At 48.8% G+C, this 13,706-nt stretch overlaps 1 protein-coding gene across 1 annotated transcript in view; it reads left to right on the top strand.

Annotated features, from left to right (window-relative positions):
- Positions 1-5,574, top strand: part of arfgef3 (ARFGEF family member 3) — a 170,000-nt gene extending 164,426 nt beyond the window's left edge. Inside the window, exon 34 of the mRNA XM_070889111.1 lies at positions 1,206-5,574. Within this exon, the coding sequence (XP_070745212.1) occupies positions 1,206-1,397 (192 nt within the window). The 3' untranslated portion in view covers positions 1,398-5,574. The remainder of the gene's footprint in view (positions 1-1,205) is intronic.
- Positions 5,575-13,706: the final 8,132 nt, after the last annotated feature.

Below are 13,706 nucleotides of genomic sequence, written 5' to 3'. Positions count from 1 at the left end.
CCCAAACCCTGCAGTTTTTTCTCCTTCAAGTATTTATCCAATTCCCGTTTGAAGGCTACCATTGAGTCTGTATCCACCGCCCTATCAGGCAGTGCATTCCAAATCCCAACCACTCGTTGCATTAAAAAGTTTTTTCCACACGTCGCCTCTGGTTCTTTTGCCGATCACTTTAAATAAGCCTTGAGGTTAGAACTTCTATTGATCCTTCCCTGCATCCCTCCCTTCCTTTTATCCTTTAATCCCCAATGACCCTCCTTTCCTGAAGGTGCTAGTACTTGCTGGATTTCAGGTGCTGACCAGCCCTCGCTCGAGTGTCCACCTGGACAATAAGGACTGGACTGCCGAGTTCGACACTGGTCAAGCTGGGATTTTCCGCCCTCTCGTTTAATGGCCAGTAAAGCACCACTTAAGCACCGGTGAGCTATGCTACTGGACTCGCTATGCTGAGGTTTTGAGTTCAAATCCACCATGGAATCTGGTCACTTGTGGGCTGGCACCAGAATATTGACTTTAAACCTGATGGATTGTTGAAGCTGGCACACCTACCTGGTCGGATCTGATCTCGCTAGTCCCATAGTATGTGGTTGACTCTTAATGCCCCCTGAAGTGGTAAGTGCTTGCAAAAGCAATTGCACAAGTAGAAGTCCCACTAGCTTCTTGGGATAACTAGGGATGGACATTAAATCCAGTATTGCCCACCTCCAGGGATTCCGCCAAACTTTCGTGGTTACGGTTGGAGAAACCCCGTGAGAAATTAATGGGGGGTGTCTTCAGGGAAGTGAAAGACGTTTTGTTCCTTGTGTTCAAATCCCTCCATGGCCTCTCGCCCCTCCCTATTTCCGTAATCTCCTCCAGTCCTACAAGCCTCTGAGATCTCTGCGCTACTCCAATTGTTGGGCATCCCTGATTTTTAACACTCCACCATTGGTGGCTGTGCTTTCAGCTGCCTACGCACGAAGCTCTGGAATTCCCTCCCTAATAAACCTCTCCCTTTATCTAAGATGCACCTTAAAACCTACCTCTTTGACAGAGCATTTGGTCATCTGATCTAATATCTCTCTCTTTGTCTCAGCATCACAATTATTTTTGATAACACTCCTGTGAAGCACCTTGGGGTGTCTTACTCTGTTAAAGGTGCTATGTAAATGCAAGTTGTTGTTGTTGGGTCACACGGATGTCTGACTAAAATGGCTTTTTACTTGTAGGCCTGGACCAACATGATACTAACCGTCCTCAACCAAATCCAGCTGTTGCCCGATCAGACGTTCACAGCGCTTCAGCCCTCGGTGTACCCGAGTATCAGCCAGCTCACCTGCCACGTCACCGATGTCCGAGTTCGGCAAGCTGTCAGGGAGTGGCTGGGAAGAGTGGGAAGAGTCTACGATATCATCATGTAAAAAAAAAAACATACTGGAGAAAAAAAGAATCTATATTTATGAAACACAATGGTTCAATTTCAACCAGCGAGCCAGTGACCTGCTTTGCCAATGCTGATGGGGAGATACCTTCCCTATCAGAGCTCATTACGCTCCAATGCCCCCAAACCATTCATTGTTGTTGCGATACATCAAGGCCATTGGCTTGCTCCCTGTGAAAGTCACTGAACCTAAGATGCCACTCTAGTAAAGGGGTTATACTGAGGGGGTTGAACACGACAGTGCCATGAGCGGACTGTCCCTGTAGTTTTATTTTGAGAGTGAGGGGAAGCATTACACGTTAGATCTGAAAGGCACGGCGTCACCAGCTTGGCACTGACCGGGATGGATAGCAGGGCGGGGGAAGAAGGGAAACTGGCAGGTCAACAAGGTCGCAAGATAGATGCAGTTGACGGAGGCCATTTTGGTCCGCCTTAGCTCAACCACCTAAGCAAAAACAAACATGCAGTTGCTCTATGGGTGGAACTTCCAACAGTGGCAGGGGGCATAAAACAGGTGAAGTTGGATTGTTCCACCATAAAATTCTCCGTCCAAGTTTCCTTTCCAGTGAAGTCAATGCGCTGCCGCCCGTTTTATCGTCTCGCCAAAATTCAAAGTTCAGCCCCATTTTTCTCGAATGAGTCTGAGGTTTTTCCATCCAATAGTATAGAGAGACCGTTCCAAACGTTGGTTGCTCCTCCTGATATCCATCTTAACTTGACCTTATCCCCCAGTTTCAGCGTGTAGTTCTCCCTTGTTCTGCTACCTTGACTTACTGTGAAGTCGTGCTCTGGAGTTGCCTTTTTGACACCAGTCTCTTAACCAGTGCTGCTGCTTTTGAAGTGTTTTTATTAAACAGTGTGATCTTGAGGTAGATGTTTCTGCGGTGAAAACACCATTCATCAAATGGACGGTATTAAGGACTGCTGTTTTACAGTCACACGAATGCACCATTTACATAGCGTCTTGGGACATTTTCTTTGTGTTTAAGGTGCTATGTAACTGCAAGTTGTTGTTGTATTGGATTCTACACTAACTGTTGGTCTATTGCTCCCTCCCCATCAAAATGATGAACTTCGTGAGGTTTGTTTATTTTCTTGTTTCAAAACTTTGAACAATTAAATGTTGTGACTAGAATATGCCTTTCACCCACAGAAACTTTAATTAGTTTCCACTTACACCCGATGTTTCCTGCCATTTCCTTTGAAGCGTGGACCCTTTAACTGGCTCCGCGGCCCATTCAATTTTTCGCGCATATACGGTTATTTCCATTGTGAAGCCGGTGAGCGGCCTGCGTGGGACATCCAGACCGTTGTGTGGCCGCTCAGCTTAACGGGAATGTTGCTTACACTCTCAGACTTCAATCATAGAATCCTACAGCACAGGATGAGGCCATTCGGCCCATCGGGCCTGTGCCAACTCTAAGAACGAGTTCACTGGTTAATCCCACTTAGTTCCGATTAGTTTGGTATAAACAGTAATGAACAGATCTTGGGCGAACCGCCAGTTTTAACTCATTGCCGGGGACAATGAAGGTTATCACCTCAGGATGGGCGCAGTCAGGTTATCAGCGCCACGGACCATGTCATGGTCACCTGTACTAATACCTCTTCTTTGGCTCGATGGGTAAAATTTTGTTTGCTAAACCTCCTGTCAAGTGCCTCGGGACGTTCGATGTTAAAGGCGCTATGTAAATGAAAGTTGTCATTGTTGAGTTGGCTGATCCAGCTCCTGGCGATGATGCGGCCAAATCAGATCCCAGATGGCCCTTGTCGAGCCTGTGACCCGACCACGTTTAATCTCGCCAGCTCTTTGCCTCCATCGGCTTTGGAGCAGGTTTTCAGCCACTCAGAATCCGATGTGGCTCCCACCTCCAAACTAGACGGTGGGACATCGGATAAAGAGGAAGGAAAGGATGTAAAACTTATTTTTTTTAAGAAAAAAAATACAGAATAGAGTATATTACAAAGAAATAAAGTGGAATTAAAATTATATAAATAAGAGAGATGGGGGAGGACAGAGAAGAAGGAAACAGAAATACTAGGCATATGGTAATCAAAGAAAAAAAATATATTTTTTCCGACCTTCCCAAGGGATACTCCACCTCCCTCTTGGAGCCCCACTCATCCATCGCCCCAGCCTTGGTAATCTTCATGGGATTTTCATCTCTCCGCAAATCAACTTCAAAATCCCTGGCCTTGTCAATAAATGCCTCGATATCCTTGCTGCCTCAAACACTCTCAGCCTCCTCCAACCTTTGATCCACGTGATCGACACGGCCTCTTCCAGTCCTTGGCCCACCAGAACTCCTGGGACCTCCTCCAACCCTTGATCCACCCGATCTACATGACCACCTTCAGCCCTACGCTCCTGCTTGCATCCTCTTCTCTTCCAGTTCGAGTCTACTATGCAATGTCACCATCCCCATCCTTGCTCTATCCTCAGGGAGACAGAGCCTTTGCTCGTCTTGTCCCCACACACTGTACAGGATGCTGCCAGACCTGCAGAGTATTTCCAGCATTTTTTGTGTATATTTCAGATTTCCAGCATCCGCAGTATTTTGTCCACTGCGTAAATCCCGGAAAAGCGTTTGTTTCCCAAGCACTTCTGCCAATGGTATGGAACTCTCAAAGAAGCTCAGCCCCTCTGTGGTTGGTCCATTTCCTCTTCAATTATTTCTGCTTATTCTTGTTGGGCAAGGGTATCAAGGGATATGGAGTTAAGGCGGGTACATGGAGTTAAGCTACAGATCTGCCACGATCGAATTGATTTAGGACATCAATCCAGTTGTCACCAACCTGCGACACTCTGTGTCCTGTATTAGTGTTGTTACACTGGGTTTATTTTAGCATGTTGGCATCAAAACAGTTCAAGGACATAAAACTAAAATCACATTTGAACCCGACAAGCCTGTAGTCACTAGTATTTCAATCCCCATGGATTATAAGATGCTCGTATACCGTGAGAACTGTGCTGGCACTGCTAACTCCCAAGGCACGAGTGACACCCAACCTAAACGGTAAAGCTGCCAGGATTCTGTCACACCGGCGGACTCGGAAGTCCCATCTTTGTACCGGTTGTTCCTCCAGCTGACCACAGCAAATCTGGCAGAGTGACCTTCAGAAGGTCGTGGGTACAAGTCCCACTCCAGAGATTTGAGCGCGTAGTCTAGGCTGACACTCCCAGTGCAGTGCTGAGGGAATGGTGTAATGTCGGAGATGCCGTCTTTCGGATGAGACGTTAAACCAAGGCCCTGTCTATCCTCTCAGGTAGATGTAAAATATGCCACGTTACTATTTGGAAGAAGAGCAGGGGAGTTCTCCTCGTTGTTCTGGCCAATAATTATCCCTCAACCAACATCACTTAAAAAAAAAACTGATTTTCTAGTCATTATCGCATTGCTGTTTGTGGGAGCTTGCTGTGCGCCAGTTGGCGACCGCTTTTCCTACATTACAACAGTGACTACACTTCAAAAGTTCCACATTGCCTGTGAAGCGCTTTGGGACGCCCCGAAGTCATGAAAGGTGCTATATAAATGCAAATCTTTCTTCTTTACCGTCATGGCTTCCTGCGGTGTCAGTAAGGATCTCGTGCAATTTTCTGGCCAACGCAAACGTTGTCCCTGGACACCACTCAAGGTTGAAAGGACAGAATCTCTCATGACCCTGCTGGGTATTTTTCTGTAGCTCCAGTGAATGTAGTGTGAAAATGTCATGCAGCTTTACACTTTACCCCAAATCCCAGTGACAACCCAATGAACTGTTCATTAGGGCTGCTCACAACTACAGTATTTCAGTCTAGGTCATATCCAAACCTTGTCACATGTAATGGTGTACGACATTGTTAAATTAGTGTACTCATTCAGTCCTGCTCGTTACAATCGCTGCATAAGAATTCTCGTTTAATTTACCATTTATTTATATTGTATTTGTGCTTTTTCGAAGTCAGCTATTTCAGTTCACGTTTGGCTGTTCAGAATGTTGCCAGCGGTATTGCTTAATTTATGTCAAGGAAAATCACATTGGTGTATATATTTTTGCTCTGATGATAGTGGTCTGAATGTGCCACCATTCAAAATTGCATTTTAAAAAGCAATTGTGGGATGAACTGTATTTATGTTGCTTGTACTGTAGAATAAACATGCAGGTGCACCACAATAGCTGAGCTCTGCTGTCTTGTTTATTTTTCTGTGTGTCTACCCCAGAGAGCTGTGGAGGCTGAGTTATTGAATATATTCAAGGCTGAGATAGACAGATTCTTGAACTATAGGGAAGTCAAGGGTTATGGGGAGCAGGAGTTGAGGCCAAGATCAGATCAGCCATGATCTTATTGAATAGTGGAGCAGGCTTGAGGGGCCAAATGGCCTACTCCTGCACCTATTTCTTATGTTAACTGTGACTCAGTTGATGGCGCTCATGCCTGTGGGTCGTGAGTTCAATCGTCACTCTAGACTCTGAGCACATAACCTAGACTGACCTACTAGCATTGTACCAGGGCACTTCAAAGTTCTCATTGTTAACACGTGGGAGATGACGGCCAGATTGGGAGAGCTGTCCCCTGAATGAGTTAAGCAACAGCCTAAGCAGAGTCATGTCTATTAACAACCATCCCAGGCTCCTCTATCGATATCTTAAATAATTAACGTAATTTACAGGGCTATGGGGAAAGAGCAGGGACTAACTGGAAATCTCCACCAGAGAGCTAGCACAGGCATGCTGGGCTAAATGGACTTTTTCTATGCTTCTATCCTTGGGAATGATCTCTCCCACTGGCTGGTTACACCTATCAGACATGTGAACACAGTGGGAGTCTCACCTCCATTGTGTTGTGTGTCACTACCACTGTACTAAAAGGAGCGCCGAGCGGCCTGGGAGCAGCGTGGAGGCATACCACTTCAGGGAGAAGCACGAGCTGGTGCAGGAGGGCGACGGCAGCGAAGAGTGATGTCATCAAGGTCCAGGTCGGTGATTGGAGCGTGGGCAGGTACAGCAGGAGCGGCGAGGTCGGGGCGAGAGACTGTAGAGGGTCGTGAGGGGGCCCAGGAGAAGCGTGAGTTAGGGGCCCAGGGACAGCACGGGCCAGCCAACACTGCGATATGTGTGCTCACTAGGTCTGTGCAGCACAGCTGGTCTCCAGTCGTCTTGGTTAACCCTTGCCACTGGACCAAGACCTAGCTCTGTCAAGCCCGTGTGGTGGCTGGTGTGCAACGGACACCACACGTTAAAAAAATCCACGCACAGGCATCTCCCACCCGTCAGGATGTAGTTCGGGACCTGGAATATTAAATCCTTCATTGAAACACCTGTGAACTCATTCTTTTTTTAGCGTGGAAGCAAGTTGGAGCAGATATAATGTCAAATACTCCAGGGAATAGAATACGGCCAGGGTGATCTGGACTAGTTACGATCGCCTGGATGGGTCAGAGAGGAATTTGCCCAGATTTTTTCTCCTTAAATTGGCTTGGGTTTTCATCTGGTTTTTGTCTCTCCCAGGAGGTCACATGGCTCTGGTTGGGGTGGAGTGTAGAATGTTTTAGTATAAGGGGTGTCGCAGTTGTGTGAGGCGGACTGGTTGGGCTGGGTGCTCTTTGCCTTTCCGTCATTATTCATAGGTTTATGTGTAACCTTTAGGGCTGCTGACCAAGGGTCGTGTGGCTCTTTGTCGGCCGGCGCGGACACAATGGGCCGGAATGGCTGCCTTCTGCACTGTAAATTTCTATGTTTCTATCCTTGTTTCAAGGGGGTTGCCTATGATGATTACTAAGTGGTAGTCTAGCAGCCCAAAATTGAGCATCTAGGAGGCACTGAGAGTCAACAGAATTGTATAATAACACAATCTGTAACCTCATGTCCTGGTACATCCCTCATTCCTGATCACCACCAAGCCAGAAGACCAATTCTGGTTCAATGTGATGTGCAGAAGTGGGTGCCAGGAGCAGCACTCAGATATTCTTTAAGAATGAGTTACCAGCCTAGGAAAGCTACCTGCATGCTAAACACCAAAAGCAACTGTCTATAGACAGAGTTAAGTGTTACCTCAACCAACTGATCAGTGCAAAACTCTGTAGTCCTACCACATTTGGTTGAGATGGGTGGACAAAGCAGTAACTAATAGGAGAAGGAGGCTCAATGAACATCTCCAGCCACCCAGAACAATGGTGGATCCCAGCATGGCTGAAATGTTTGAAACCACCTTCAGCTAAAAGTGAGGTGTAGATGATCCTACTTGACGTCCTCCCGAGGTCTCCACCATCATAGATGCCAGTTCTGGTTCATGTGATGTTGAGTGCGCTGCACACAGTAAATGTGCTGACAAAATCCCGGCTGTGTGCCGAAGACCTGTACACCAGAACCAGCTGTTCTCTTAGCCAATTTATAACACTGGTATATGCCATCAATGTGGAGGGTTACTCAGGTATGTCCTATCCTGAGTAACCCTTCACAGCACAAAGATTAATCTGACCAATTACTCTTCAATTAGCCGTGTCCCAATCAGCAGTAAAGTGAAGGAAGGAATCATCAACAGTGCCATCAAGTAACACCTACTCACCAATAACCTGCTCACTGATGCTTAGCTAAGGTGGCCGTGCCTTCAGCTGCCAAGGTCCTAAGCTCTGGAATTCCCTTCCTAAAGCTCTCCGCCTCTCTTTCCTCCTTTATGATGCTCCTTCAAACCTACCTCTCTGACCATGCTTTTTGTCACCTGTCCTAATATCTCCTTGTGCTCGGTATCAAACTTTTGTCTGATAATGCTCCTATGAAGCGCCGTGGGGCCTTTTACTACGTTAAAGGCACTAAATATGTGTAAGTTGTTGTTGAGTTACACCAGAACCACTCATCTCTCGCCCTCATCACAGCATTGACCCAGGCATGTGCACAAGCTGAATTACAGCGGAGAAAGAGGGTAGCTCGTACAAAAGCAAAATACTGCGGATGCTGGAATAGAAACATGGAAAATATTGTGGATGCTGGAATCTGGAATAAAAACAGAAAATGCTGGAAATCTCAGCGGGTCAGGCAGCATCTGTGGAGAGGAAGCAGAGTTAACGTTTCAGGTCGATGACCCTTCGTCAGAACTGGAGTTGGTCATTATCACCATTCACATCCTATTTTGACTAATGTTTTTCTAACTCCTGGCATTACCATTTGAATTCGGCCCATCATCTCTTTTGTCTCTCTAATCTCTCCTGTCTCCCACCCTATCACAGACCTTCCCTTTTGTTCTTTCTTTCCCTCCCCCTTTCAGTGCTTGTTAAGAATCCGTTCTTTCCGAACACTCTCCAGTTCTGACGAAGGGTCATCGACCCGAAACGTTAACTCTGCTTCCTCTCCACAGATGCTGCCTGACCCGCTGAGATTTCCAGCATTTTCTGTTTTTATTCCAGATTCCAGCATCCACAATATTTTGCTTTTGTATTGGAGAAGTATGAGGTTGGTGGCTGTGGAGGGAAGATCTCCAGAGGAGATGAGGTCAGTGACAGATCAGTAGTGGGGTCATGGTCCAGGAGGAGGTAGGATGAGGTGTCAGGGAGTTGGTGATCACCTCTGCAAGGTAGAGGTCAGTTTGCCAAACAACAACAGTGCCACCCTTGTCAGCAGGTCTGATGACTAAGTTGGGGTTGGATCTGAGCAAGCGGAGTGCTGTAAGTTCAGAGGGAGCTAGGTTAGAGTGAGTGAGGGGAGCAGAGAAATTGAGACGGTCTATGTCCCGTCGGCAGTTTGTAATGAAGAGATCTAGAGAGGGTAAGAGGCCAGAGGGAGGGGTTCAAGTACAGCGAGAATTCTGAAAACGGGAGAAAGTGTCAGCTGTGAAGAGGGAAGACCCCTGGCCGAAGAAGTGGGCTCGGAGGTGAAGGTAGCGGAAAAAGAGCTCGGCATCGTGCCGAGCTCGAAATTCATTGAGGTGGGGGCATAAGGGGATGAAGCTCAGGCCTTTGCTGAGGACTGATCGTTCGGGGTCAGAGAGGGGAAGGTCAGAGGGGTTAGTGAAAACACAGCAGGGAGTGAGATTGGAAGAAAGGATGGGATCAGAGGGAAGTGTGGGGGGAAGAAAGTTCCAGAGTGGCGTTGGTGTCCAAGAGTTGTTGAAGTTTACAATCCTTGGCACCTGAAAGGAAGGAAAAAAGATTTTGGTTAAAGTGCCAGATGAGGCGCAGGATAAGATGGAACTGCAGACCAGGACAGCAGGATAGAGTGAGTCGGTGCTGCTGAAGAGAGAGGTCGAGAGCTTGCATGTGGTGGCACATAGTGTTGAGTGTGGATCTGAGGATGCGGCGAGAGCAGTGGTTTGAGGAATGTGGAATATCTCGGAGATATCTGTAAACCTGGGTGGATCCAAAACATGAGGGGTGGAATTTCAGTTGGTATCCACGTGGATTAAGTCCAAGGTGGAGACAGTTACTGAGGAAAGAGATGTGAAAGCGAGTCTTGGCAGGTACTTGATCAAACAAGACAGGGGAAACAGAAAGCAAAGAAGATGAACAAGGTAAAAGAGACAAACGGAAATCCCGTCTGAGGGAAGAGCAGAACTTCTTCAAGGTGGGCATTCCTAGAAGAGAAGTGGCCGTGAATTAGATGCTCATACAAAAGCAAAATATTGTGGATGCTGGAATCTGGAATAAAAACAGAAAATGCTGGAAATCTCAGTGGGTCAGGCAGCATCTGTGGAGAGGAAGCAGAGTTAACGTTTCGGGTCGATGACCCTTCGTCAGAACTGGAGAGTGTTCGGAAAGAACGGATTCTTAACAAGCACTGAAAGGGGGAGGGGAAGAAAGAACAAAAGGGAAGAGAGTAGCTACCCTTGATAAGGGAGCATTCGACCATGGATACAGACAATACTGGTGAATGGGGATCAGGACATGAGGAGAACTCCCCTCAGCCTGGAATTTGTGCTCAAGTCTTTGGAATGGGGCTTACCTCCACACAGACACACGTTCCAACAAGAATCAGCAGATAGCAAGAGCGCTGGGTGATTTTATACTCTTCTCCTTGATAATGGCAAATACATCATCTTTACTGCCAGTCAGGGAAAGATCAGCAAACTCAGCCCAGACCAAAGATCAATGCTGGAACCCTCGTGGGTCACATGGGAGGAGGCTGGTGTGGAGCATAGACGAGTTGGGCCGAATGGCCTGTTTCTGTGCTGTAGACTCGATGGCCCCAATTTTAACTCCAGGTGAATTCCCCGCTCTCAGGCCGGAGTTAAAATTACACTCGGGTCTCCATTATGTCATCGGGTCACAAACATGCACATGTAAAGAAGGACCGGTTTGGTTCCGGGCGAGTGCCACGCTGCTTGCTCAGGAGAGCAGGTTAAAATTGCAGATGTTGCGATCATGGCGGCTTTCGGGACATGTAAAAGCCAGGGCGATTTTAACGGTCCAGGTTTCTGCTGAGCGAGTGGGGTTAAAATCTGCCCGCGGTGTAACACCTGCTCTGCAGGGCACAGCATAAACACACCACACACACACACACACGAGAGGTGGACGTCGGAGGGACTGGAGTGCATCATCACCCCTGGTAACCAAATTTTAATTTGATTTTATTGGCTAAAGTTTAATTTGTTTAATTTGCCGGTTTTAGCATCCCATCCCCCTTTTAGCCAGGAGGCACTTGTATAATTTGTGTGTTGGTGCCCTAAAGCGCCCCCCCCTCCCAAAAAAGTGCACTGGAAAACATTTATTTTGGAGTGTGACCCCCCTTGCACAATTAAAATAGTTGAACACACACACACACACACACCAATGAAAATCCTTGCTCTTTCCTTATGCCTGCTGCCTATGTCACTCTGCTCACACGCTCTCTGTAAAGGCAAGGGATTCCACTGCCACTGAGGCGGCACACACAGACAGAGCCTGGGTCAGGAGGAGGGGGTATCAGACCGAGTGATGCAGACGCTGGAGCCGGTTCGGCCACGCCGGGTGGGGAGGCGATCACTGGGTCACCGCAGAACCCCCGCACTCACAGGTGGGTGCTCTCTGCCCTCACTCATACAGCACAGAGCCAATGGTGAAAGCAACAACAAAAAAACCTCCCCGAAAATGCTGCAAATACTCAGGCATCATCTGTGCAGCGAGAAACAGCATTAGATGTTGCGGGTTGGTGAGTTTATCATCAGAATTTGCTGCTTGTATTTCAGATTTCCAGGGTGACCTTATCCTGAACCCTGAGAGAATTATACAGCAGTTCCGCTGCAAGAATGAAACGTGAAATACATAATAGCTTATTTTTTTATATACATATATAACCCCTTTATTCTAGTTTATATCAAGATTCAGAACAAACACGATACAGACCCAATCACTAAGACTCCGTTTAAGTCATCCAAAATGAGCCAACCATTTTCAGCTTCCATTCTGGTCAGAAACCGGTGTTCCCTCAATAGTAGACCCTTCAATAAATAAACGCTACAGATGGAGGAAGTGTTGCCTGTAATGAATTAATAATGGTATTCTTTGCTGAATTTATCCAGTCGTTGTTTGATGGTGTTCAGCCTCTCACTTCTTCCATCCCCTAAGGGGCAATAGAAGCAGTTGATGAGGTTTCAGAGCCAGGGAGAAGGGACCCAGAACAGCTGTGACTTCCTCCCCTGAGGAGGCTCCTCCTCTCCATGCACTAGGAGATCCTAGGCAGGCCTGTGCAGTACCCAGGTGTGTGGACCATGGGTGAGAGACTCTGGGAGACCCTTAGCAAGCTGGAGTGGAGCTAAATTATAGAACGCACGGAAATTTGTCCAACTTCCGTCGCCTCCAGGCCAGATCCAAGGCCGTCCCATCCTCCATCATCGAATTACAGTACGCAGACGACACTTACGTCTGCGCGCACTCAGAGGCCGAACTCCAAGCCATCGTCAACACCTTCACCGAGGCGTACAGGAGATTCGGCCTTACACTAAACATCCGTAAGGCACAGGTCCCCTACCACCCTGACCCTGCCACACACCCCTGCCCCCCGATTATCAAAATCCACAACGAGGCCTTGGACAACGTGGACCATTTCCCATACCTCGGGAGCCGAAAGTGCTTCGGGACACCCTGAGGCCATGAAAGAAATGTGAATTTATTTATTTTTATTTGCCACGAGGCAAGAGTTCTAGGCATAACTGAATTATGCTGGGTTCTATTTGTAGTGGGCACGTGTGAAATTACTCTGCTCACTATTTTAACCCTTTTCTTTCCACCATGTTAGATGAGCATTATAAATATCAGAGGGCGTGATTTTAACACTGATACCACAGGGAGGGTGTGGGGAGAGGGGGGGTGGGAGAGAGAGACAGAGTGGGGGGAGGGAGTGGCAGAGAGAGACTGGGGGGAGAGACAGTATGGGGAGGGGGGGGGAAGCGTGGGGGGTGCAGAGAAAGAGTGGGGGGGGGAAGAGAGAGTGGGGGGGAGGGAAGAGAGAGCGGGGGAGGGAAGAGAGAGCGGGGGAGGGAAGAGAGAGCGGGGGAGGGAAGAGAGAGCGGGGGAGGGAAGAGAGAGCGGGGGAGGGAAGAGAGAGCGGGGGAGGGAAGAGAGAGCGGGGGAGGGAAGAGAGAGCGGGGGAGGGAAGAGAGAGCGGGGGAGGGAAGAGAGAGCGGGGGAGGGAAGAGAGAGCGGGGGAGGGAAGAGAGAGCGGGGGAGGGAAGAGAGAGCGGGGGAGGGAAGAGAGAGCGGGGGAGGGAAGAGAGAGCGGGGGAGGGAAGAGAGAGCGGGGGAGGGAAGAGAAAGTGGGGCAGAGAGAGTAGGATGGGGGAGAGAGAGTGAGGAGAGTGGTGGGGGAGAGGAGGAGAGAGACTGGGGGGGGGAGACTGGGAGAGATAGATGGGGGCGAGAGAGACTGGGGGGAGAGAGAGTGGGAGGAGAGAGTGGGGAACAGTGAAAGAAAGGTGGGGAGAGTGGGGGACAGTGAGAGAAAGAGTGAGAGGGGAGAGAGAGCATGTGGGGGGGGGGGGAAAGAGAGCATGTGGGGGGGAGAGAGAGTGTGGGGGGGAGAGAGAGAGTGTGGGGGAGAGAGAGAGTGTGGGGGAGAGAGAGAGTGTGGGGGAGAGAGAGAGTGTGGGGGAGAGAGAGAGTGTGGGGGAGAGAGAGAGTGTGGGGGAGAGAGAGAGTGTGGGGGAGAGAGTGAGTGTGGGGGAGAGAGTGAGTGTGGGGGGGGAGAGCGAGAGTGGGGGGGGAGAGAGCGAGAGTGGGGGGGGAGAGCGCGAGAGTGGGGGGGGAGAGCGCGAGAGTGGGGGGGGAGAGCGCGAGAGTGGGGGGGGAGAGCGCGAGAGTGGGGGGGGGAGAGCGCGAGAGTGGGGGGGAAGAGAGCGAGAGGG

This window comes from Pristiophorus japonicus, chromosome 9, assembly GCF_044704955.1.
Source record: "Pristiophorus japonicus isolate sPriJap1 chromosome 9, sPriJap1.hap1, whole genome shotgun sequence".
Lineage (NCBI taxonomy): Eukaryota > Metazoa > Chordata > Chondrichthyes > Pristiophoridae > Pristiophorus > Pristiophorus japonicus.
Note: the sequence above shows the minus strand (reverse complement) of the source record. Positions and strands in the feature narration are given on the sequence as shown.